Consider the following 27,890-nt stretch of genomic DNA (forward strand, 5'->3'; position numbering starts at 1 on the left):
CTCTGAATACTAAGGAACAGTGGGAAAGGGCTAATGACCTCACCTTTCTGGTTGGACACTGTGAGAAACAGGCTGCTGGACTAAATGGGCATTATGTCTGATCCAGAGGCCCACCCTTCTTACAAAATAGTCAAAGAAAGAAATTAATGAACAAAAATTACTTTTTCAACCATTACTTCAGCTGGGTGCATGATATGACAAGAGCCCTTTTTAACTTTCAGAAATGGTAAAAAGACTGGTATCAAGGTAGAATGCTGGGAAGATTGGAATTACAGTTATCCCTAAATAGATGGCAAAGGATGTGATCTGAACTGCCATAAATCCACATTCACAACACAAATGGCACATTTTGTCCCATTTTCATCAAACTCTAAAATTTCATGATAGAGTGGTACCTTGGGTTAAGTACTTAATTCGTTCCGGAGGTCTGTTCTTAACCTGAAACTGTTCTTAACCTGAAGCACCACTTTAGCTAATGGGGCCTCCTGCTGCCACCGGAGCACGATTTCTGTTCTTATCCTGAAGCAAAGTTCTTAACCCGAGGTACTATTTCTGGGTTAGCGGAGTCTGTAACCTGAAGCATATGTAACCTGAAGTGTATGTAACCTGAGGTACCACTGTACTAAGAAGGCACAAGAACTAAGACAATTCACCATCTGAATCTGCATCATACCATCATGTAATATCACCTGTAGGCCACTCATGTTTCTCTGGGTACTCAGAGATAGGCATGGAGTATATCTTCCTGACATTATATCTCAAAAACACATGGTTTGCTTTTCTCTGACTGCATTCATACCCAAAAGATACAAAAATCATAATGATGTAAAGGGAGAGCTCTTGGAAGCTCAAAGCCTTAGCTTGTGAGTGAGGGATGACCTATTTTTAAGGAGGGGGGGAAAACCAGCTGGTTTGAGTTTCAACAAAGGGTCTTTCTTCCTCAGTTATGCTTTCTTCATGCTTACTGTTTTATTCATAATACAGAAAAAATAAAACATATGTTAAAGCAGTTTAGGATCATTTCACATATTATATTCAGTGGGAAAGATAGCTTAGTATGTATGGTGGGCAAACCATGATGGACTCAGGTTTGCTACTGAGTGTACCTTTGGCAGCCTCCCTCATATGTATGATACATGCCTGCAAACATGTGATATTAGCATTTTCCAATATTTTAAGAAAAGGGTAACATGTGAAGCTGCCTTTAATGGCATACTGTTCGTGTTATGTGGCAACTTTCATTTCTGTGTTTCTGGGAAGATAGGGACATCAGTAAGCTAATGTAAAATACAATAGGCTTCCAAGATACAGATCTACATTTTATGTTTCAGAACAATGTAGATATGAATATGTTTCAGAAGAACAGCAACAACTATTGACTGCAATTCTATGTACAGGATTGTATCTACTGAGATTATCATAGTCTAGTCAAAACCTTCCCATAAAGTGCTTTTCACAGATTTTGAGCAAGTCCATATTTGTCAAAGATGGACCAATAAGTTTGCTCATAACCTACCTTGTAATAGAATGGTTTGTTTTTTTTAAGGTTCAAGTTGTGTTCTCCATGGAAGAAAACTTGAATAAATTATGCCTTGCTCCTGTCCTTCTAGCAAGCTGGTTAATTGCATTTGTTTCCTATATCTCCAAACAGCCTGGTACATTAATTACATTCTGTAACACCAGGCTCCTGTGATTCACTCTGTCACTTCCACTGAGCACTTTAATTGTATTCCTTCTAGCTACCTACAATTTTAAACACTGGCTAATAACTACATTTCTGCAGCCTGATGCTTTCAGGTTTTATGTACATTTCCAACGTGACTTATGTGAACCACAATGCTTTGTAAAAAAAAAAAATTGAAACTGCAGGGCACATTACGTGATACACTCATTATACAACTTGTGAACCAATACTTACATATCCTCAATTCCCAGCTTTTAGCAAGGTTCTCTGTTGTCTCCTGTGTTGCTAAGGGTGTGGTGGGAGGGAGAGAGGGAGGGATGGGTAGCACACAACTGCATGCAATAATTGTAGGTAATACAATATCACTCTCTGTTTACAAGAGTGGCCTCTCGTTGATATGGATACCAGGCTTTTAGCACCAGCTTCCTGCTGGAACTAAGTTTAGTCCCAGATCCTGCCCATATCCAGCATCAACCAGTAAATTAAGCTAGAGTCCAAACCCCGCCCCCCAAAGACACCTCTGTAAAAATATAATGCCAAACCTCCAAATTAAGACAATAGCCAAAGAGATCAGGTACCATATCAAGCCTCCCCACCACCAATGCTCACATAAAGACTCAGCATGACTGTCCATGTAAACAGTTTGTGTGCCCAAAATACTATGATGTATGTTGCACATTTGAGGTAAACCACATACAGTATATATGTATTCATAGCCATTGGTGTCTCTACTCTGTTAAAATTATACCTTCTAACCATAGGCAGTACAAACATCGTTCCTTTGATTTCTCTCAATTTCCTTCATTTCAAACACTGAAATCAACAATGTGTTCTTAGCTCTTAAATATCAACATGAAATTCCCTGCAACATGCTTCTAGGTTAAACGACGAGGTCTTGGTTTTACTTTAGGGAGGGCTAAGCAAGCTGAACAAAAGACAAACCCCTGTACAAGGGAGACTGCCTTTACAGAAGGGGAGACACCTACAGCACCTGTTCAAATTCCCCATTGTCTTTAAACAGTGGAAGCCTAGCTTCTCCCTGTGGCAGAAGCTGGCTGTGAGATTCTGCTGTACTGGGAGGCTTCCACAGACACGACCCTCTTTCACACTCCCTACTTTGTATACTTTCCACCTGACACATCTCACAGGCATAGTTATTTCACACCTTTTAGCGCATTCCACACATTACTGCATTTTTCTGCGTGCATTGCTTACAAATGCAGCAGCGAGAACCTCACGGTAGTAAATTTCCCATTCATCTCTCTTGAATCAGAAGCACAATTACCCCATTTAATCAGTCGATTTTCCACCTAAAAAGTTCAGCATGGGGTAAAAATAGAAGCAACAGAAATCTGTTGGTGCGTCGAGATTTACCAGTGCAGCTGATTTCAATCTCTCTCTCTCTCTCTCTCTCTCTCTCTCTCTCTCTCTCTCACACACACACACACACACTTTACAGCTTATGCTAACTATTTTCCTACTAAGTTAGAAAAGAAGATTTGCTTTATTAATAGCATGTTCATATCCATCCATCCATTCCTTCCATCATTCCATAGCCCATGCACATTATACAGGATTTCGAGCCCCAAAATCCAAACGTGCTCTGCTCCAAAGAAATGACAGTAAAACACAACACTTTAACTTACCATCAACTTGAAAAGAGACAAATCCAAGCAGCAGGAGTGGCGTCAGCAACCCCATTTTAACATATTCAAAGGCAATCCAATTCCAGGGAGAGAGAGAAAAAAATAGGGGGGGGGTAGTCCCAAAAGTTGAGATTCTCCTACAACCTAAGGATACGTGGAAGGAGCCCGGAGAGCAGCGGCGAGAAAGAGGCTTGAATGGGACACTTTGAGCTCCATGCAGATTAGCAGCGCGAGGGGGAGAGCGAGGGAGGAAGAGGGGGCACCGCTCCCGGCTCGGCGCGCTGGCTCCGCTTCCGAAATTCCCACCAATCCAGCGGAGGCAGAGGAATTGTTCAAGTGTGGCTAAGACTCTCCATTGCAATCCAGAGCCCGGGGATTTCTTCGGCAGACGAGAGACTTTGAAAGCAGATACGTTTCCTAGAAAGTGCGTCCCCTCCCGCCGCCACCACCTCGCTCAAAGTTCTCGGCGCTCTGAGGAAAAGGCGGGGAAGGAGGGAGCGAAATCAAGGGCTTGGCTTAACTCTCCTGCTTCTCATTTTCTTCCTTTTCCAACCCCCACCACCACCTCCTCAAAATCACTTCAAGCTGCGGAGTTGCTTCCCTTAACTTCCATAAGAGGGACGCCTGAGCAACATCTTGGCGCGCGAGCTCCCTCCTTCCCTCTCCACAGCACCCCCTCAAAAATATTAAAAATTAAAAAAAGGCAACCCAGCCACCCCTGCCCTCAGCGCGGGAGGAAACTGCTTGAGGAGAATAAACTCCCAACGTGCCGCTGGGGCTGGAGGAAAGAGCGAGTGGCGGTGGGCACGGTTGTTGCTGCTGGATGAGGCGGCCGCCGCTGCCGTGTAAACGCGCGGGGCGGTGAGCGAGGGCGAGGGGGGGGGGTGTCGCTCCCACTATGGAAGGAGTCGAGCGAGGCGGGAAGCGGCAGGCGCGGCGGGGTGTGCGCGCGCGCGCGAGGGAGAGGAGGGGAGAGAGCGCAGCACCCTCCTGCTGGAGCTCGCCCGGGCGGCCTCCCCACAGCCTGGGCTCGTTCTGCTCGTTCTGTTGCTGCTGTTGCTGCTCTTCGTAGAGCAAACACGGAGGTGGGGGGGGGGGGGAGGAGAGCCGGAATTGGAAGAGCTGGGGTGTGGATTAAAGCACTGTAAAACACCACACCCACTCTCATGTTCCCCTCAGGGATCGCGGTGGGAGGGAGGGGGGGGAGAGACAGACACACACACACAACGTGAGGCAGCTGAAGGATTGAAGAGAAGACTGGGGGGGGGGGCACAGAGCAGGGCTGCTTCTGTGCCCCCCTCCCGCCCATCCCATTTCCCTCTTTACTGTTGGCTATAGGTAACATTAACATGATTGCTTCTCACTGCTTCTCATTTAATGGGCAGGTAATTTTCTCGACGAGCGATTTCATGGAAGTCTCTTCCCTAATTATTCAGTCTTCCTCGCATCTTCTCTCTCTCTCTGTCACAGGGAGGCCTTTGAAAGAAGATGGCAATTTCAACCTCTTCTTCTCACTTAGCTTTCATGTGCTGGTACTTTCTAAAAAAGGGAGGTGCAGGAAGGCGATCATGTTGCCTAATTCCAGGTGTGTAGTGATACGCAGCTGCTGCTTAGTAGGGAGAGAACTATGACATTGTGCACATGTTCAAAGACCCCTTCTCCCGGATTACGGCATAATATTTGTAGTTGTTTAAAGCCCGCCCAGCCACTCAGGAGGGCCACAGATGGCTAACAAAAAAAAAAAGGTACCAGCTCCTTTTAAAAGGAAAATGCAGGCAAGTCAGCATTGCCTTATGCAAATACAAGTTACAGTGGTACCTCGAGTTCCAAACGCCTCAGGTTACAAACGCTTCAGGTTACAAACTCCACTAACCTAGAAGAGTTACCTCAAGTTGAGATCTTTGCCCCAGGATGAGAACGGAAATCGTGTGCCAGCAGCGCAGCGGCAGCAAGAGGCCCCATTAGCGAAAGCACGCCTCTAGTTAAGAACAGTTTCAGGTTAAGAACGGACCTCCGGAACACATTAAGTTCATAACTAGAGGTACCACTGTATACTTATTTACTCACACAAGTTCCAGTGTATATAGTCAGACCTACTCCTGTATATAGTCCACTACTTCCAGTGTATATAGTCAGAGCTACTCTAATACAAGGTTGCAGTTAGATTCCAGAATCCTGCTGCAAGCTGGGCTCTGTATATTATATGACGGGTGTACAACCAATTTATGCAACCCTCCTTCCAGTATAAACATGCCACATTGTGGCTGCCTAGAACATGCAGATGCCCTATACCAGGGGTCTGCAACCTTTAAGACAAAAAGAGCCACTTGGACCCGTTTCCGAAGAAAAAACAACAACTGGGAGCTGCAAAACCATTGCGACATTTAAAACAAATATATCTCCGGAGCCGCGATCTGACAGTGGGCGGGAAGGTGACGTCGGGCCGGTGTGTGACTAATGCACTCACCGCCCCCATGCGACATCACAGCCAGTACAGTGCCCGCCACAGTGAGGAGTGTCGGGGCACACAATGCGCCTCCTCCCCTCGCTAGTATCCGCCCCGGAGCCGCGGCAAAGATGTAAAAGAGCCACGTGCGGCTCCGGAGCCGCGGGTTGCAGACCCCTGCCCTATACCATATACGTGCACAGATCATATGCAAGATTAAGGCCACAATTCTATGCATCTTTTTATGGGGAATAAGGCACACTGAACACAGTGAGACTTCCGAGTAAGCATGAGTAGGACTGAACTATCAGCTCAGTTCTTATTTGCACTGCCCTTGTGCATTGTGGCTTTCAAAATTGGGTTGACTTATTTATGTATACATATACACAGGTTATATGTATGTACTTATCAACACTGGTATTTCGTAGGATACCACTGTGGTAAGGGAGGAAGCCCCCCCCCCCCATGTAATTTCTGTTCCAGGATGACCACCCTATCCCACCTTGCTACCTGACAGAACTTATGGTGAGGTCTTGTACAAACAAAACATCATATTCCCAAACTAGTTTGAAATGTGCATTCTACCAAGAATGCAAATTGAGCAGAATTCTAGTTTCTGCATCTGTGAAAGCAATTATGTGATCAACTCTGCACATTCAGAAGAGTACATGCATGGAATTGACATAGAAGCCATTCACAAGCTCTTCAAGCAACTCTCTCGCACACAGTAACTGTGGTTGCAACCCTTTCTTCATGTTTATGGAATGGTAAGCTAACCTGAACATGAGGAACCCTTCTTCTGTGTTTTGCATTGTGCATAAATTAGCTGTAGTAAATTGGGGTCAACCATAGACGTTTGTTTTGTTTGTTCTCTGTTTCCCTGACCTTTCATTTTTCATGTTTTGACTAAAACAAAACACAAAACACAACACAGAATATCACATCAGTATTTAATAAACAACTCAGTGCTCTTCATTTCAACCTACCTAATACCTTAAGCTCTTAAAAAGAACACCTTTACCACCTTCTTTCTAAACTGTTGAAGCCCTTACAATGTATGCAATCCAGGATGAAGATAGAGTATATGGGGTCTCTCATGAGGTAAAAGGATGTCTACAGCAAGGGGTGTGGAGAGAGAGTTTTCCCTTTTCAGTTAAGCTAGGAGGATATATATATATATATATATATATATATATATATATATATATTCTGTGTGTAGGAGTGTTGGGGGAAAAGCATAACAAGGGAAGACAAATGAGACTGCACAAACTGAAGAATAAGCATAAAGAGGATGATCAAGTAAAGGAATAGCTGCATCAAAGGTGTATGTCTGAATACTTGCAATATCTTTAGTGTATAAAGTGCAGCTGAGGCCGTGAGTGATCACAAGAGTAGCTACTAGCTATTTGATGTTAGCACTGATGATTAGACAGGGGGTTAGAGGAATATACACAGGTCTGTAAGCCAAAAGCAATGTTAGATGGTGAATCTTTAGTTCCCCCTACTGGAATATAACAGGAAACAGCTGTTCTTGGTTTGTTATATAGCTAATCTTTTGTGTTTTGTTAAGACCACTTGTTTTGAACTTTCAACCTATTTCTCAAACACTGCTTGAAGTTGAATCATGTGCATTTTGCTCATTATTCTTATTGATCAATCAGAATTATTTAACATTGTTTTGCAGCCCATTGCAGTGTGTTTCTTAGAACCGAGTTAAATGTAATTTGCTCCTAGTAAATTTACTTGTAGCAAATCTAGGCTTTTAAAATTGTTGAATAAAAATTGTGGCTCAGGTTTTTGTTTTGTTTTTGTTTCTGATTTTCATAGCAGGTTGTTTGTGTTGTTCTATGTATAGTGCCTTTGAGAGAAGGCCTTCTAATTTTTTAAAAAAATACTTGCCAGTGTATTGAAATCATACACAATATACTGCACTTTGTGTATTTTATACAAATTACCTAAGTATAACATTTTAAAATAATATGAGTATGATTAGCATCCATATGGGAACTAAGTATAGATAATCAGCAAACTCAAATAAGCAAGATCCAGAAATGTTGTCCCCCCCCCCCCCCAAATATTCTTTTCAGGTCAAATATATTTAATATTATTTGTTCTTTTATTAAATTACACTAGATCTGTTAATAAAAGATTTAGACAAATTGCAACCTAGATTTACAGCAATAACTATACAACAGCTATAGAAAGTGATATTGTATATATATTTACAATATAACTCTTTCCATTTGCCTTCTCTATACAAGTTAGTCAATGTTTGCATAGCTGTACAACAGCTCCAAGCTTGTTTTATGTAAAACAGGAAACAATATTATTCTCTTTTCAAAATATGCCCCACAGATAAATATATTTCTAATACATTTCTAACAGACTTTTTCATATAGGAGGCTATAATTAAGGATAATGAGGGTGAGGTGATCAAAATAGCCCTCTTTGTTCATGTTCTTATGAATTAGCAATTCTGGCATATGCATAACAGAATGTGAAATATTAAGCAATATTTCTCTTGGATAGTAGACATTTCAAGGATTCAATATATGTGACAATTACTGCTTGTTTATTAATGTGCATTTTATAAAATGCTTATATAATCAAATAGCACCTTTGAACTTTTCAAATATGTTAAAAGTACTTAGGATTGTATTCATTGTATGTCTTACTTTGAATAAACTGATTGAAATTAATAGATACGGCTAGCTTAGGTCATTAATTCCAATAGGTCTTTTTGAGTAAAACGTAATTCAAAACAATCCTTAGTATAGCTTCTACCTTGAGGAACACAAAAGCTATGATATGCACATCAATGTTGTGTTGCACAGACTTTGCAATTCAGCATAGTGGTACAATTTGCACATCAGTGTAAACTGATATAGACTAAACAGAGAACCCATTACAAGCAGACTATGAACACCTCAGCAGATGTTAGGGGTGTCCTGGTTTTTACTTTTTGAAATATGGCAACCCTAGCATTTGTACAAGAAGTTTGCAGAATGGAATCAAAAGGCATAGTTTCTTAACCATTTCTTGAAAATAGTCCTGTAATCACACTGATTTCATTTGGACGTACTTAAAATTATGAATCATTGAAAGCAGTGAGGCTTTTTGGATATGACACTCTAGCCTAAACGCTCTTGCCCCAAACTGCAGATATAGAGAAATAAGATATATTGTGAGTGATGCACATGTTCAGAGACATTTCCTGTCATTTTTACTTCACATGTCTCAAGAGCTAAGTGCTGCTATGAAAAGAGATTCCCATTTACTTATTACATCTGTAACTCACCTTTCCTCTAAGGAACTCAGGTTTTACTTCCTGTGTTATTATCAACTGTGAGGTAGGATATATGGAGAGGCTGTGATTGGCCCAAGCCTACCTCAGTGAGCTTTATGGTTGCTAAGCTGCAATTCAGTGGTAAGCAAAGTCAAAAGTAGACAGAAATACAGTACTGGACTAGGTTTTGTGAAATGATACGTAAGTTCTGTTATGCGTAGTTCTTCCCATGTAAAACAATTAACCACCTGTATGTCACTGTTGCTTTCATAGCTATATTTATGCAGCCATATATTTGTTCACTTCATTTTAAGATTCCTTAGTGGTAATTCCTTATTCCTTAGTTTATTGCCCAAGTGCTCTTCCATGAAGTTCCTGATTTATGAAGATGTCAGTTCATATGAATTCTTCCTACAATGCAGTTGCAATTCTAACAGCATTAGAGCTGCTGCTCTGCCTCTACTAGTGGACTGAATGCTCCCATCAAGCTATGGTTCTTTTTTTCCAATATAATGCTGTCAACACTATTGTCATCAGTTATACATATCAGTGGATTATTAACAATATTATTTGTAGGACTTCTGTATTAGTTTTGTCTGAGAATGGCTTTGTCTCACTTCAGCAATAGAATTACATTTTGCATTGTCTCCAGAAATGCTTTCAAATTAGAATCGATGTGTTGGCCATACAATTTTTCACTGCCACTGTAATTCGGTTTTCTGCCTAAATTTTTTATATGACTTTATGATTTATCTTTTAAAAACTGTGATACTAAAAACAAGTGAAGGGAAAAATACTGTGTACCATGATTTGAACAAAACGTTTATTCTTCATGCAGGATATACAATTTATTTTCTATAGTAATATTTTTTATATTTGGCAGACAGGCGGATCCATGAGAGACTAGCCTGTTATATGTGTATGTTTAAGCTATTTGGCTTTTCTTTTGTTAAAAACAGTCTAGGGTAATTAAAGATTGTCAGTTATGGAGTAGTGAGATTATGAGTCCTCAAAATTTTGTGTATAGCACCGTGGTAGCCAAATCTTCATAAAGTTTTATTTGGAAGTTACTCATTCTGACTGTAGCAGTCAAATTTACTACCATGGGAGGATATTTGGAATTGGATGAAAGCATAAAATGCTTTGTAAGTCTTATCTTACTTATCTTCACACAATGTCCAATAAGATTGTGGTTTTCAAATAACTTTCTTAAGGTTATCCACTGAGTCTGTAGCTGATAAGGGAGTTGAACCCATGTTGCCTGGGTGTGACCAATGAGGTCTGGCAGTAGTCAGATTTTTGAATGTTGATTCAACAATGTGCCACCAGATTTTATTGGCTTCCAGGACGGGTCCTCAAGTTATATTTTCATACAGAGGTACAAAGCACATGCCTCTCATCAAATCTGAAGGACATGCATCTGTAAACCAAGATGTAACCCTTTTAAATACTCAGAAGTAAGAACTGTGAAAGGATTGGCATTCTCAAAGGGCAGATCATCTTGTAAGACACACACTTAATTTTACATATGTAAGTCCTTGACTTGAGGGAGAGGTACATGATTATCAGTCCACTAGTACTGTGGTGAGAAATGTCCTTCAGTTAAGAATTAGTTCAGAACTTTCACAGAAGTAAGCTACATTCTGGAAACATGATACTGTAGTCAGTGATGCCAAGAACAGCTAGCAAGATGCTGTTCTGGACGGATAAAGTCTCACGGCTTGAGGGGAAGCCTGCAATGTCATATATCCTAGAGCACCTGACTTGGAAATAAAAAAAGAACTGTAATCAGCCAGGTGGAGCAATCCAGTAAATTAAATTAACATTAAGATGAATCAAGGAAGCTACGCTGACTTCTGAAGGGAGATGAGATTTAAAGTTCTTTTAGCTGTTTGAAAATAAATGTATAAATTATGCTTGCTTAATTTCACAAATGGAAAAAATACCTCTTTGTTAATTACTGTTAAAATTAAAGAAACAAATCATTGAAGTAATCAGGAAGCCTATAACTATTTAAATGTAGGGAATTTCATTGCAAAATGGTACAATATATTTACCAGTATTTCTCTGTGAGAAAAACACTAAAGGGGTTTTATTGCAATTTATTTATTACCTTTCATTTATATCCTTGGATGACCTTTATTGAGGCAGAGACAGAAGTATAGTATCCAGATCAAGGGAACTAATAGTACTGCTTGATTCTGCCTTGATTAGACCCCACCTGAAGTATTGTGGCCAGTTCTGGGCACCACAGTTTAAGAAGGGTATTGATAAGCTGGAACATATTCAAAGGAGGATGACCAAGATTATAAAGGGCCTGGAAACCAAGCCTTATGAGGAACAATTGAGGGAGTTGGATATGTCTAGCCTGGAGAAAAGAAGACTGAGAGGTTATATGATAGCCATCTTCAAATATCTTCCAGATGACAGCTCTTTAAAGATGCAGCAAGTTTAGGTCCCTTCCAGTCAGGATTAAGACACCACCATGGGACTGAAACTGCCTTGGTCATGCTGGTTGGTGATCTGCGGCAGGCTAGCGACAGAGGTTAAAGCTGTTTTCTGGTTCTGCTGGATCTCTGACTAGAGGTAGCCTAGTCAGATGGGTGGGATATAAGAAATTAATAACAACAATAGCAGTGCTCTAGAGGGTAGGACCTGAATCACTGAATTCAAATTACAAGAAAAGAGATCCAACATTTGGAAGACTTGTTTGACAATGGAACAGAATACCTCAGAACATGGTTGATTCTCCTTCGTTTAATGTTTTTAAACATAGGTTAGATCTGTCAGCAATTATTTAGCTGTGATTCCTGTATTTGGGTTTTATAACCCTTTGTGTCCTTTCCAACACTGCAATTCTATGATTATGGGTAGAGTTGTTCAGTTTTGCTCCATGTCCAAGTATTGTTGCAAAATTAGTTCCTTATTAAATAAGTATTTACTTTACTTGCAATATACCATGTAATATCTGTGCAGACATCAGTAGAAACACTGGATCTTAATAAAGGTGGAAGCAGATCTGCAAACTGAAGGACTGGTTTCATGGAGGAGGCTGGAGGCCTGTCCATCATGCTGGCCAAGGCAGAATAGAGTGGTACTATTACTTCCCCTGATCTGGATACTACTTCTGTTGATACAGCCTAGAATTGCATTAGCTTTTTTGCTGCTGCATCTCACTGTTGACTCAGGTTAAGTTTGTTGTCAACTAAGACCCCTAGATCCTTTTTACATGTACACTTGTCAAGCCAGGTGTCCCCTAGCCTTTATTTGTGCATCTGATTATTTCTGCCTAATTGCAGGATCTTACATTTGTCCCTATTGAAACTCATTTTTATTAGTTTTGGCCTAGTTCTTGAGTTTGTTAAGATCACATCTTTTGCAGTATCAGCTACCACTCCCAGTTTGGTATCATCTGCAAATTTGATGAGCATCCCCTCTATGCCTTCATCCAAGTAATTCATAAAGCGCATACCAGCTTTCCCTGGAACATATTTCAGGAAAAAAGCTGATAACTGTGAACTTATCTTTTGTCTTGTAACTCACACACTCTTGTTACTTCTGCTACAAATTTCCTTCTTCTGTAGATTGACAGTCATGCCATGGAAAGGGCAATATGAGCAGTTCCACAAAACTTGGATATGAAAATCCAACCTTGCAGGGCAAATACCATCTGGGTTTGCAGAGCTGTCAGCCATTGGTGGAAGATGCAGTCAGATTCTTGGTGTGGCACTGCTGCTCAGCACAGATTATCCCCTATTTGCTTCCTATAGCATGTTAAGTGGGAACTCATTTCCTGCTATCCGCTGCTACTGTGGCTCCTGCTGCCATTATCCTCAAAGAGAAAGGATGTTTTAACTCCTGGGGCCTAGAAGTTCCATTATCATTCCTTTATCTTTGCCAGCCCTTACAGGCTACCAGTTACCTTATTTCTGGGAAATGATGAAGTCACTGGAGGGGAGTCTGGCCTTTGGCAGCAGCTGGACTGTGACTTCTGGTGAGTGTGCATGTTTTCCATCTCTTTGAGCTGGTGAGTAATGCGGCCAGGAGCCAAGTTTCTAGAACTGGACAAGGCTTTATGCTAGTTCTTGTATTAGTACTGCCAGGCAGAAGCTTCCTCTTTTTGGTGGAATGATTGCGTTTAGTACATTTGTCGACCGCCCAGTCAATAAAGTCATTTGGCCAGTTCCTCACAGAGTTAAAATTAAGCCTTTAAAATGTTTCTTTAAAAAAAATCATTGTCTAAAAACCAGCACAGGCAGCATAAGAACATTTAAAACCCAGCAGAAATAATCTGTTCCAAGGGCAATAAAAAAGAGAGAAGAAAGGTCCTAAAAGTCCTAAGAGAATAAACAAAAAAGTATTGGTGTTGAAAGGATCTTAATGTAGGTGCCAAACTAGCCTTATTAGGGAGGGCATGCCATAATTGGGGAATCGTTCACCATGCAGATCACCCTGTTGGGTTGAGAGTCTCCACAGCAGCCTTGTAGGTTTGAATGATAGCTGGCATTTGCATGGAGACTATCCAATCAAGCAACTTCATACATTATTATGGCTACCATGTGGAGCTACTTCCAGAGGCTTCTGTTGTAAGACTGTCTTCATTTCTTCTGTCTCTTCTATGGAAGTCCGCCTACTTTTCTGCTTCCCCCCTCAACACCCATGCAAACAAACTCTGATATATAGACCAAAAAAATAAAAACTTTGCAACATCTATGTGTGTGATAGGCTTGCTTGAAGAAAAAATGTTTTAAGGAGGTGCTGAAAAGTGAAGGCACCTGCCTGATGTCAGTAGGCAGTGAATTCCAAAGTGCTGCCATGTTAAAATATCAATTTCTCACAGATGCAGAATGACTATCATGTGGCACCTGTAACCGTGCCTGTGGCTTAGATTGAAGTGGCTGAGTGGACACATTGGGAATAAAGTGATCCCACAAGTGTTACTGAAGGAGTTCATAGTTTACATATAATGAACATGGGCATAGCCAGGATTTATTGTGGGGGCAGGCTTTATGTTAGGGGAGGCAGAACTGAGTATCTGTGACACAACTGGTCAGTTAGTTAAGTATTTTTATCTATTTACTTGATTGGGGGACAGTTGCCCCCTTGCAAATCCCCCCCCTGCATCCTTGTTCAAGAAAGCAGAGGCATATGTTTGTAAAGTACAATATAATGTATTGCATACTGCAGTTATGAGATTTTATACAACAAATGTTTACATGTGAATCCTGAAACACCGAAACTAACATTTCTTGTTAGTTTTGTCGCTTTGCCTTTGTATTACAAAGGGAAACAGGACTTAAAGGGCTGCTTAATAGTCTGGACCCATTAAGTGAATCAGGAGGAACCCTGTCACATGCACTTCAGGAACTTAAAGGAAGTGAGGAATATACTCTTCAGTGGCAAATGAATGCTTTAAGGGAATGCATGTCAATAAATCTGTAATTAGATATATTTTAATACTTTTTATTGGGAGCCACTGCAATATTTCTAACTGTTAAATGTAGCAGTTCACATTGATCTGCACTTTTTAAAAATGTCAAAATGCAGTCACAGTGTCTACCGTAATATTCTGTAATGTTTCACTGAATTATTATTTAACAGTCTCACCTAAATAATATCACATTCTGTAAGTGTTGTTTATGTGTGGTTAGGTAAGTAGACTTATTGCTTGATAATATGAAACCAATTGTCACCAATTATCATTTGATAAACAATTACAAGCCAATGTAGTTAGATTCAGACTGGGAGTAAGCCCCATTGAATTCAGTGAGACTCGTTTCTGCATAAACATGGTTAGGATTGCGGCTAAGTAAATGTAGCTAAAAAGTTACTAAACAGCATCTCAACATCTGACTCATATTATGAATGTTTTAAATGTTAAGAATGCTATGCTCATCAAAAGCTGTTCCTACCATGTTACAACACTGGAGTGTCTATGTTCCTCTGAAGAGTGTGTGAAGATTGCATGCTATGTTTCTGTATGGCAAGAAAGGTGATTTGCTATATTTAAGAACACATCACTTTACTTGGTTATATCCCACACTGCACGAAGTTAAAAACAAAAAGTTAGAAACATGGACTTATCCTGCATACTGTTTGTGAAAAGTGTCTATATTCTGATCACTTTTCTAAAAACAGATCTTTCATCAAAAATTCAAATCTTACTGGAGCAGATTGATCTCTTTTTCAACATTCCAGGAAATGTATTCATTTCTACTCCTACAAGCCAATCTTTTAAAATATGTATAATTGATCATAATATTTCAAGAAAATGCTTATTTAAGCTATATCACTATGCAAAAGTAGACATTGTTCTTTGTTTACCCGTAATAAATAGCCATAAGGTAAAATTATTAAGAAGCAGTTGCAGTGAAAGGTAAAATAAGCCTCACTAGTCTCAGAGGTGTTCCAAAGCTCGAAGTAATTCCCAATAACATTTGCTTAATATTTCATGATTAAGTCATCAAAAAAACTGAGAGCTGGGAACCATTGCAGATAATACTCTTGTAGTCACCTTGACTTGTTAAATTTAAATTTGACAGTACTTGCCCTAGCACTTATTTTTGCTTTTTTTTGCACTTAGCACTTAATTAAGCTAAAATGTAACTGAAATAGTATAATTTAAAGTTATATGCAGCTGGTGTGACACAGGAAAAAAAGGTCTGAATACAAATTAGTGATGGGAAGTATGTGTGTACAAGAAGACCATCTCGCACTTGCTGTATTACAGTTATGCCATTCCTATACAGAAAAGCCTTCAAATCTACCCCATATGTATCCCAAGGAGTTGGTCAACGTGTGGGGTTCTGGAATGTTGAAATGTACAATGCAGTACCATAGTAAATTGACCAAATCTGGCAAAGAGTAACACAACCACTTCAAGGAAGCAGGAAATAGGAGTCTAAGTTCTTGCCGGCTTCTCCACCTTTTTCTATCTGCCAAACCATCAACTTTTTGAAATTACTGCTGCAGAGAATAGACTGATGCTACAGTATATTGGTGAACACATCTATGCATACACAAACACAAGCATCTATATTGACTAGAGGATGGATATGCAATCTCAATGTGATACTGGCAGTGGATTCCATACAATGATATTACCTTAAATTGTACTATTAAAGACCATAAGAGCCTGCTTGACCCATCTAGCCCAGCATCCTGTTCTCCTAGTGGCAAACCAGATGCCTATAGGAAGCCTGCAACCAGGAACTGTGTGCAGCAGCACTGTTCTTGTTGTGTATTGAGTTTACAGATTTTATATCTGTATTATTATTGTCTGTATTTGCATTAGGGTAAAGTAACTGCCTTTTGGTTCCAGAGGGTACAGGTACTATTGGTTCATTTAAGCTGCTGTATTTGGATCCTCTGTCTTATTGGTTCCCTCCAAAAGGCAGGACTGTGATTGCCTGATATTGTTCCCTCCGAAATGTATCCTTTCTAGCTAGTTCCCTGTCCCTATAAATGTAGCTTTCCCCTCCTCAAGTCTCAGTCTTGTTGCTTAAATAAAGAAGTGTTACTAGAGAACTGTCTCCAGCATATTATGTCAAGAGAGCTGAAATCACAAACCCCACGTCACAACAGTTCTCTTCTGCAGTTTCCAGCAAGTAGCATGTAAAAGCATACTGCCTTTGACAGTGGAGGTAATACAAATGCTTAAGGTTTAATGGTCACTGGTAGCCTCATCCTCCATGAATTTATCTAATTTTATGTTAAATGTGGCCATCACAGACTTTTGTGGGAACAAATTCCATAGGTAAACTACGTGCTGTGTGCAGGGGCGTAGCTAGCTGCTCCGGCACCCAGAGCAGCGGGGGTGGGGTGAGCCGCCCAGGGGGGCAAAGCAAACGGCCCAGGGGGGGGGGTCGCCACGGCAAGCTGCCCACGGCATCAGCCTGGTGTGCACAAGCCCCATGCCGTTTCGGGCAATGCGGGACCCCAAGCTGCCGTGTCACTCCCAGGAGAGACGCATGGCTCGGGTGCGCAGCAGGCAAGGCTTTGCAGTAAGTGCCACCGCTGGGGTGTGCCATTTTGTCACCCCCTTAGGGATGACACCTGAGGTGAACCACCCCCCTTTCTATGCCCCTGTGTGAAGAAGTACTTTCTTTGGTTTGTTCTGAATCTTACAACATTGAGTTTCATGGGATAACTGAGTACTAATGTTATGAAAGAGAGAAAACATTTTCATTTTCCCCATGGCATTCATGATTTCATACACTTCTATCATGTTACCCCTTACTTGCCTTTCCTCTAAACAGACTTTCCAGCATTTGATACCTTTAATCACAAACAAACATCCTTCCTGTCCCCTTGCCTAGCTGTTCTTTAAGATATTGGGGGGGGGGGGGTATACGATACAATTTTTATGTAACCCCAAGTACGAGATCATTTTTAGTAAACTCAACAATTACAAGATCATTTTATGAAACCCTTTAACTAAAAACAAGCAACCCCATTTCATTTGTCAGTGTTGTATTGATTAGAGTCTCTCTTTTTTTAGCTGAACTATGCTAGCAGTGATGAAAATTACAAGAGGAAAGTGAAAATAATTAATAGTTTCAGTGAAATCTCTAGAGGACATACTTACCATTTGTTCTGACAGACAGAAGTATATGACAATGCATGAAGACTGTCTCTCTCTACTCTAGAGGTGATGTCTGTAGAATAAAATTAAGGTGAAGCAGTGAGACTGTTAAGCAACAGGAATAATGCTGTATTTTAAACAGTAAAGAATCTTGTGGCACTTGAAAGACTAACGAATGTACTGTGGCATGAGTTTTCATAGTGTAGAGTCCACCTCTTCAGATATAAGGTAACTTCATCTTGTAACTAATGGATGTTCCTGGGTGCAATTTGAGAACCACCTCCTCCCATGCCAGTCATCCATTTGTTCCTATCTGGTAGAGAGGCCCTTCTCTGTGTTCCACTTATGGTGAAAGCTGTTACTAGAGGGAGCGGATATACCCAAGTTGCTTAATGAGGTTTGGCTGGCACCATCTCACTGTATTCTGCTGTCCAGTGAAGACCTTTCCATTCCCTCAGGCTTTTGTCAGGTATATAATATTTTGATTGGAATGATGTTTCTATCTCTCATGCCTGATTCTAGTGCATTTTATTGATGCTGTGGTTTTGTGAATTTGTAATTTTAATTAGTGTAAGCTACCTTGAGTGATGCGCAGACATCAGGGTGAAATGTCCTTATAAACAATTATACTATATTAATTGTTAGTCTTTCAAGATGTCACAACTTTCTTTGTTGTTTTTGGTACAACAGAGTAACATGGTTATTCCTCTGGAGATTGCTGTGTTTGTGAAGACTGTGTTGTGAAGAGTATGGTGGCCAGATTCAATGGTATAGAGCACACATAATTTAGTTCACTATTGAGGCATAAAGTTTAATTACACACACACACACACACACACACACACACACACACACACACACACACACCATCTGACTGGGTTGCCCCAGCCACCCTGGGCAGTTTCCAACAATGCTATACTGGTTTTTGCACAACTGAATGAGAATTATGATGTGAGAGCAGACAAATAGAAGCTTTGCCTTCCTAACATAGATAAAGAATGTGGTAGTCATCTGAGTATTACTCAGAGTAGACCCACTAAGATTAATGAATCTTAGTAATGGCCGTTGCTTTTAATGGGTCCACCCAAGTTATCTACATTTAAAGAACACTCAGCTGAAGATTATTTAGAGTTGGTACCTTCTGCCACAACAATGAAATAGGATTTATAAGTCAGAATGCATTTTACAACTGTAAATATGCTATAAGTAATACATACTGGAGAATGTATGGCAGAACCATATATTTCAGGAATTTAGGAGATTATTATGGAAAATAATAATTGACATATTGTAGGCTCAGAAAGGAAATGAAGCAGATTTTATTGGGTATTCTTCTTGGCTATCAATAAAGTACACTTTTAAACTATAAATTTATTCTCAGTGGCAACAATTGCTTATGCCAGCTATTGCAAATCAAATTTGGTATTGCATCATAAGAAATATCTGATAAGATGTGGCATGCAGTGGAAATGGATAAATAACATTATTCTAGATGAGAGTATAGAAGAATGTAAAGTTTGTCAATATTTTCTGTATATTGGGTTTGTATGGTGATATTTTTAAAATCAATATGATTATAATATATTATTTATTAATTAAATTTCTATTCCACACGTTTCCCCAAGAGAGTCCATGTATAGTATACTTTATAAATTGTGAGTTATGAAAGTGTACTTAGTATTTAATAAAACAAATATAGTAAAAAAATAAATAAAAGCATAGTGGGCATTTTAAATATAGCAAAAAATAAAATAGTGTGCTTTTTAGCTAATAAATGCCATTTATTAGCTAAAAAACATGGCTTTTTTGTTTTTGTTTTTGCTACTGCCAGCACAACACATTTAAACATATTGTGTGACAAATGTCCGTAGAAAACAGTATTTGGTAATTTTAATTGAAATTTCAGTACTAAAATAAAATTATAATGTTTCATAATGTGGACAACTCTCTGCACATTTTATAAGAGAGTTTCCACATGCAGTGGTAGTCCATTTTAATATGCATCACAGTACCTGGAATCCCTTGGTTTAAGATGGCATTTCTAGTGTGGTTTGAAATAGTCCCACAGTCCTATCACTTTCTTCTTCTTAATTGAATATATAGGCTGCTTTTCCATTTAGAGGCCCTCTAAACATTTTATAACATCTTACTTAATTGACATTTATCCTAGATGCAACATTATCCATAAGGAAAACCTTTATGCAGACATATATTTTTGCATTGTTCTTTCACTCCCATGACAGAAAAGTCAGCATTTTCTGTAGCAAAATCCATGAGCATTAAAAAGAGGGGGGAAAGTTGGCAAACACATAAATGAAATCTACAAAGTACATTTTCAAAGCAGAGGTCCTAACCTCTAGCTGCCATTGATTAAGTGAGAACTGCTGAGGTAAAGCACTACGGAATACTTTGAAAATACAGATGAATAGAGCTGTCCAGTTAAAGAAACAAAAGGGGTAGTGTGAGCTAAATCAGTACTTCTCCATCCCCCAACCCAATAGTATCTAGATTGAAAGAAATCTGTGCTATTAATAATGTAATTTGCATGACACATTCATGTAAGCAAGAAAGATTGTCAGGATATTTAATGATAACCCATTGAGCCATTTGTCATTAAGTGAAGTTTCTTGAATCAACAGGCTTTCTACTTAAAATACAACACACTCACCAAACATTCCTGGTTATCAGGAGTTTGCTGCACAAAATTTGGCAGTTTTATTTAAATATTTGTTGTTGCTTTTCTTTGCTTTACACACAGAGAGACACAGTTACTGGGGAATAATGATCTCAATTATATTCCGCATAGAATGGTTTTTCAGGCAGTAGGTCCTAGAAAATACTCATGCCCAAGTTTGCTAAATTCCATGCACCTGTCTGTGGGACGGAACTAGAAATGCTTGCTCATCTAAATTTCTCCCCATAATTTGGAGAGTTCATCTACTTAGGTCATCAGCTTGTAGGCTTCCTAAAGCCACCTGGTTGACTACTGTGGGAAACAGGATGTTAGATGAGAAAGGGCTTTGGTCCTTAGACCATGGCTTTCAATGCCATTGATGATGGTAACCTTCTGGAGTGACTTTCCAAGTTGTGGGTGAGTGGCATTGCTTCCCTTTGGTTTCAGTACTACTTTGATGGGCATTTACAGAGGGCGATGCTTGGGGAGTGTTCTTTGGCCCCAAGGGAGCTTCAATGTGGAGTTCCTCAGGATTCATTTTTATCCACTATACTGTTAACATCTACATGAAAATGCTAAGTCGGATCACCTGAAATTTGGAGTAAGTTGCCAGCAATATGCTGATTACATAGCTCTAAATATTCTTACATCTGCAGGTGAGGCAGTGGATGTGCTGGACCATTGTCTTGCCTTGGTAATGGACTGCATAAAAGCCAACAAATTGAAACGCAATCCACTGTTAGTGGGTGGTTCCCTAGACTGGATTGATGGGAGGTTGCTTGCCATTGATGAAGTTACACTCCCTATGAAGGAGCCGGTACATAGCTTGGGGGTATTCCTGGATCCTTTCCTGTCACTTGAGGCTCAGGTGGCCTTGGTGGTGGTGAGTGCCTTCCATTAGCTTCGGCTGGTGGCCCAGCTGACCCCAATGTGGACAGGGATATCCTAATTTCTGTTGTCTATGCTCAGATTACTGCAATGTATTATATGCACATGGACTGCCTCTGAAGATGGTTCGGAAGAATTGGGTGGCCAGGTTGCTCACTGGGGCACGACAACTTTGAGCATATTACACTGATCTTGGCCCAGCTGTACAGGCTCTAAATTAATTTCTGGACCCAATCAAAGTGCTGGTTTTGACCTATAAATGGCTCAGGACCACAATACTTCAGGGACAGCCTCTCCCCACATGAACCAACCTAGACCCTGCGATCATCATCTTAGGCCACAGGTTGGCAACATGACAACAGGCCTTTTCTGCAGTAGGTTCCAGTTCATGGAATGCTCTCCCCAGGGAGACTTGCCTGGCACCTTCATTACATATCTTTAGTTGTCAGGTGAAAATGCTTCTCTAGACCCAAGCGTTCGGCTGATTAACACTTATGGACTTTTGAATGTGTTTGTGGGAGGAAGTTTATTGGTTTGTTTTTGTTTTATTATGTATTTTATATTTTTATGTTGTAAGCCACCCAATGATCTTTAGCTGAAGGGCAGGATAAATATTTGATAAATAAAAATAATAAAATAACAGTGGCATTATGAATGTAAAGCTGTTGTCTGTGTACTGATCAAGCCAATATTTATCTGAAAGAGTGGACAACATTCTACCTGCAAAAAGTGGAAGACACCTAACAGCACAAAGATAGCAAGATGAAGACATTTTCCCTAAAGGATCATGATTGGTATCCATGGCTGTGAACATTGTGATATTCTGCTGACCTTAACTTGGCCTAGTTTCCACTAAAAGATAATATTTCCCTTTGACTACATAAGACAAATTTCAATGGTCAAATGAGATTTGCAACGTATTTTCTTTTTCCATAAACCTGATACTGGAAATACTTGAAAAAGCATTTTAGCCTGCTAAACTTAAACTAAACACAAATCGCTATACAGTATAAGCACAGCAATTGCTTTCTAAGTTTCTACTGCCACTAACATACCAGTTAGAAACCTTCAAATTCCATTCTATATGCATTGTCTGTGTTTCTCTCCTTACCATATAAATGAAAAGATTATGTAAGAGTCTGTGTTTAATCTTCACCAATGTCTGTTAAACACTGCAGGAAAAGAAACCATTTTTCTTGAAACAAGGAGGTCATTGACCTAGATCACATAAACCTCCCATCTACAATGTCAACAGAAAAATCTGTGTGGAAGGCTTGAAAGTACTATTTGTCCATGTAAATGTAAAGGCATGCCCTCCTTTTATCTGTATGTTTTCCATGCTCACTGCTATGTGAACATCTGATTAGAAGCTTTTGAAAATAAGCTGACTGTGTAATTATGGGGCATAAAACTCCCATACCAAGGTTAATGCTTCCCAAAATATAGGCAAAATACAAATCTAGCTGGAAATCTCATTTATTTCATAATTCAGTTTCAGTGTCTTTCCTCATAGATTTAAAACATTCCTATGCTTGTGGACAATGATGAAGCCACTCTAAAGGTATCAACATCTAAAGAATCAGCAGTAGCAATTTTACATATTAATTGGGAAACAAAATGGCATATCCCATTTATTGTTTCTTTCAAAATAAGTAGATGCTTTTATCTGGTTGAACAAATTAATTGCCTCACTCTTTCATTGGCCATTGCAGTACTCATAAAATACAACTAGACTAGATATTCCTGATATCTGATGTATCTGATGGGACGCTTCATTGCTGACCATGAAAACTTCATTCAACAAAATTCACAGCACTGGGCAATGGTAACACTTCAGACTATAAATGTTGTTGACTATCAAAAGAATCCCACAAATTTCACCTTCATCTACTCTGGTAAGAATTCTGGGGTGGAGGATCTAAAAACTAGCTAGTTTATTGGTGTCCTCCAGTCTTGTTGGTCTGAGGGATGGAACAGCTTTGCAAGAATGAAAAATACACCTCCAAACTTGAGGAAGATACTAAGATTGGGAGAGGCAAGGGATGGTGCCTTCATGACTGACAGGTCTATTCGCAATCAGAGTGAATAAATCTACCTGGGAAGTGAATGCCTTTAAGATCTCCCAAGTCAACTTTAGAGGTACCTAGCACAAAGGCTCCTGTCAGATTTTTTTATTTTTGGGGTAGATGAAGGAAATGGACTGAAATATCTGCTCACAAAACACTCGGGGAGATTTAACAGATTCCTTTTTCACCCACCACCAAACTGTAATGGCTAACCTTGCAAGACAACCAATTCAGATAGCCTTCTGAAATTTGGCAGAATTCATGCCCTCTGAAGGGATGTTTTTGCCTGCAAAATTAATCAATTTTGGGGTGAGAGAGAATAATATTTTAGAGGGTTTCAGCACAAAAGTCCCTGTACCTATATACCGTACCTGTAATTTGAAGTGGCTAGTATATCTCTAAATTTAATTCACTTTTGTCAAAATGAAAAAAGCGATAGGCAACTGAAAATTTCTCAGTAGTACATGAGGATGGAGAAAGGAAGTGGATTCAAATAGCCTCTGAATTATTCCAAGCCAAATCAAGCTAATTTACAAAGTGTTGAATGGCATCTAAACCAAATCATGTGGTTGATGCACATGCCTATCATCCAGTTCATAATTTCCAAATAGGGGTTTCTTTCAACATGACCCGCAAAGGTGTAGAACCCTCATGCTGTGACCTTCTGCTAAGCACTTCAAGTTGCTCACATAAGCCTTGACTTAGGTGACACTGTTTTTGCAATTCAGTCTATGGATCTATCTAGAGCACTGGCTGGTCTTGTTGAATACGTTTTAGTTTTTGCAGACTGAGGACATGGACAATATATTTGTGGCCTACTATCTGTTTTCTGTCTCCTGCCTTCCTGGCTTATAGCACCCAGTAAGAGAATTGAATTGACTGCCTGGATCCAGGAGATTATTAATGCCTCCTTGCAAAAGAAGGCATTCCTGTACAAAATGAGTTCTTAGATGAGATTGGTTATCTATTTCCATTTCAATCTGGCTTCAGGGGTGGTTTTGGAACTGAAATAACTTTGGTTTGTGTTTTTTTCAATTACATGATCATGTACCCAAATGGCTTGTCACATAGAAACAACCACCCATGTGGACAGATTTGTGCATATACTGGCAGTAAGTTACCTAGGAAAGGTTCCCTTCTCGTAACAAGCAAGTGTTTCTTGCCAATACAAGAACACAGATGTAGATGAGGACAAGCGTGGATCAGATGTTTAAGGATAATTGTAAAAACTGGTATTTCTTTTTAATAAAATGGGGCAGAAATCCCAGGAGAAGATAAAAGTCAAAATAGTTGATATGAATGCAGAACATAAGGTTATTAGTAAATTTAACTTGTGTACAGGATGCTTCTAGAGATAAAATGAAAATAAGGAACAACTTGAAAACTGTCAGCAATGATTTATATTTATATTTAGGGAAAATAGATGCAAAACCACTGTTTTCAATTTACATTGGGTTTTTATGATGTTCAGAGTGTAAGGACTTTAAAAAAAAAAAAAAAAAAGAGCAATGGGAATAATAGCCCAAACACATGTTCTTTGTAAGTGATCAAGATCTCTGGAGGGCAGTGCATTCAAATTGGAGATGTTATCTAACTAAAGCAAAAGTCATAAAAGCATGAAATTTGTAATTGACTCAATTTATTCAGTTTATTAGTGGCATAGACCTCTGTTTGAATTAATATTACCCATTCCAAGTGGGGGGTGACATGGTGTATCATGACACAAATTACTGCCTGCTCACATTACTGTACTTCAAGTCACCCATATCTACCAATTAGACTAGCTCTAAGCTAATATGGATGTTTTCAATACTTCTCTTTTATTGGCAGTAAAATGTGACTAGTTCCTTGCCCATGCAATCTAGTAGTATCATATTTGTTTTAAGCAGCAGTTAATTGTCTCAGAGTTATGGTGACATCACTTGGCTTCTTGGCTACTCGGTTGTGTGTTTCACATTTCCCTATGTATTATTTGGTGTACGCCAAACGTTTCCCTTGTGCATGAATATAGTCCAGTAATCTTCAGCATCTTGCCTAACACTGCAACACTGTAATGTCACGTTGTGACAGATTGATAGTTTTGAAGGAATTCAGACAACCTGAAGTTCCGAACAATATCTGTTCATTAAATATGTATTCAAAGTTTAAAAGATGTTTAAAAAATGGAGGGATGTGCATGCAATTGCTCCCTGTTCTTCTAACTTCCATTTCCCTCTTCCCTGGACCACAGATATTCCTACTGCAGAGGTCACCAATCTTTTTTGAATAGTGGACACATTTGGAGAGAATGCTGGGGTGCCGGTCACAAAATGGCTACCATGGAGGGGGCAGGAAGAGAAAACCACCCCTGAAAACATTGTGCAAACCATGGGAAGTAAGATATCTCTCGCTAGTTCTGATTATAGAGATCACACACACACACACACACACACACAGCGCTGCTGCTGCAGTCTAATAACAACAGGGAACATTGATCAGTATGAGCAAAAATCTACAAACAAGCCACACTACTTTCATTTCACAGAAATCGCTTAGAAGCTTTAGAGACTTACTTTTTAAAAAATGAAAGCTTAGAGTCTGGGGCACCTGTCTAGGAGCACCACTTGAAGCCTTCATGAGTGCCATGGTGCCTGTGGGTGATGGGTTGGTGACTCCCAACCTAACAGTTGTTTTCCCTCTTTTTCAAAAACAAAAACAAACAAACTTATGCTTTTTTCTTTCTTTTCCTTATTATTTCTTCTAACCTTGGCGTTTTCTTGAGCATTCATGTACTGCTCTATTTTTCCTCTTTGGCCCCTAGCTTTCATCATCATTATCAATAAAAATTTACTACCCATCGTTCGCCTTAAATTTCCTGGGCAGGTTACAGTAATTCAAAATACAACATTAAAAACCGTATAAAACAACTGAAAATCACAAAAATTGGGTGGGCACCTTTGCAAATCTTAATACCTGAGAAGGTCTGTAGAGAAGGAGACGGTATTTCAGATAAGCAATGTAGCTGTTGGCACTTGAGAGCAGCACTAGGAAAAGTGTTGCAACTTTTAGAGTAACATGTGCTCTGCAGTCTTAAGTATTTCACACTTTCTGAGGAAATGGTGTGAAGGAGGCATGATTTTACACTTAATTAGTTGGGAGCAAGTTCCATTGAGTTCCGGTGAGGTTTACTCCTAAATAAATGTTTTGCATGGTCACTTAATATGCATGCTTCCTTATTGTTTACAGTACAGTGGTGCCTCGCAAGACGAAAATAATCCGTTCCCCGAGTCTCTTCGTCTAGCGGTTTTTTCGTCTTGCGAAGCAACCCTATTAGCGGATTAGCGCTATTAGCGGCTTAGCGGCTATTAAAGGCTTAGCGGCTTAGAAAAAGGGGGGGGGAGCAAAAAAAATCGCAAGACTCGCAAGACGTTTTCGTCTTGTGAAGCAAGCCCATAGGGAAATTTGTCTTGCGAAGCAACTCAAAAATGGAAAACCCTTTCGTCTAGCGGGTTTTTCGTCTTGCGAGGCATTCGTCTTGCGGGGCACCACTGTAATTCTTGCTAAAGCCTAGTAATTGTATTCCCATTATTGACTAAACCAGTTTCATTAAATACTCTGTAGCTGTTTTGCTATACAGTGGTACCTCGGGTTGAGTACTTAATTCGTTCCGGAGGTCCGTTCTTAACCTGAAACTGTGCTTAACCTGAAGCATCAGTTTAGCTAATGGGGCCTCCTGCTGCTGCCACGCCGCTGGAGAACAATTTCTGCTCTCATCCTGAAGCAAAGTTCTTAACCCGAGGTACTATTTCTGGGTTAGCGGAGTCGGTAACCGGAAGCGTATGTAACCTGAAGCGTATGTAACCCGAGGTACCACTGTATAGCAATTTAGCATGTTTCTCTTTGGTGACTTTGGTTAATACACGCTACTTTATTATATTACATATGATCATTTTTTTCAACTAAGCTCAAATATGGTAACAAATTCTATCTACAAAGTTTTTAGAAAACTTTTATCAATAAGAAATAAGATAATACTCTTCTCTGTGATTATAATATGCATTCAGCTATATGACAGAAACAAGGTCACTGAACTAGATTTACTTTAATCGTTCAAGTATTACAATTGCCTGGAAATATATTGTCTGCAGTGTATTACTGCTTATGGTGTTGTGGCTGAAGGACATAGTGACAGGTATAGTTAAGCCATAGTCTCAAATCTTTCTTTAAAAAAACCCCAGACTTTAAAATTGATTTTAATTTTCTCCGTGGTGGCTTTCATTTTTCCATTTTGTCCATTTTTTGCCTTGGGCAAACTCTAGACTCCAGCTTCTCTTGACTGCAACTATAAGTATGGATTTCATTCCATTTCTTACAAGTAAAGTAGCCTAGAGTCATTTCTCACTGTATGTACAATTTTCTACTAGTGAGATCAGTTTTATTAAATCCCATTAAAACTCTCAAAACCAAGAAAGAACTTTGTAGCAAATTGCCTTCAACATAATGCAATGGGTCTTAAAAACATGAATACATTGAACTTTAAATTTGACATATCAGTTATACTTTTCTCCCATCCATCCCTCAAATAGTCTATAATTATGTAGCATATTAACACTACTAGACAGGCATGATTTCTAGGC

General features: G+C 39.6%; 1 protein-coding gene across 20 annotated transcripts in view; it reads right to left on the reverse strand.

The window, feature by feature from the left end:
• The window catches only part of ROBO2 (roundabout guidance receptor 2), a 939,553-nt gene that overhangs the window by 422,450 nt on the left and 489,213 nt on the right, over positions 1-27,890 (reverse strand). Inside the window, exon 1 of one of the 20 annotated variants that reach the window (XM_028726918.2) lies at positions 3,331-4,364. The exons of the other annotated variants lie outside the window; for them this stretch is intronic. Coding sequence (XP_028582751.1) covers positions 3,331-3,385 — 55 coding nt within the window. The 5' untranslated portion in view covers positions 3,386-4,364. Of the gene's footprint in view, positions 1-3,330; positions 4,365-27,890 lie in introns of those variants that run through there. 20 annotated transcript variants of the gene reach the window in all.

This window comes from Podarcis muralis, chromosome 4 (genome assembly GCF_964188315.1).
Source record: "Podarcis muralis chromosome 4, rPodMur119.hap1.1, whole genome shotgun sequence".
In the NCBI taxonomy this organism is placed as follows: domain Eukaryota; kingdom Metazoa; phylum Chordata; class Lepidosauria; order Squamata; family Lacertidae; genus Podarcis; species Podarcis muralis.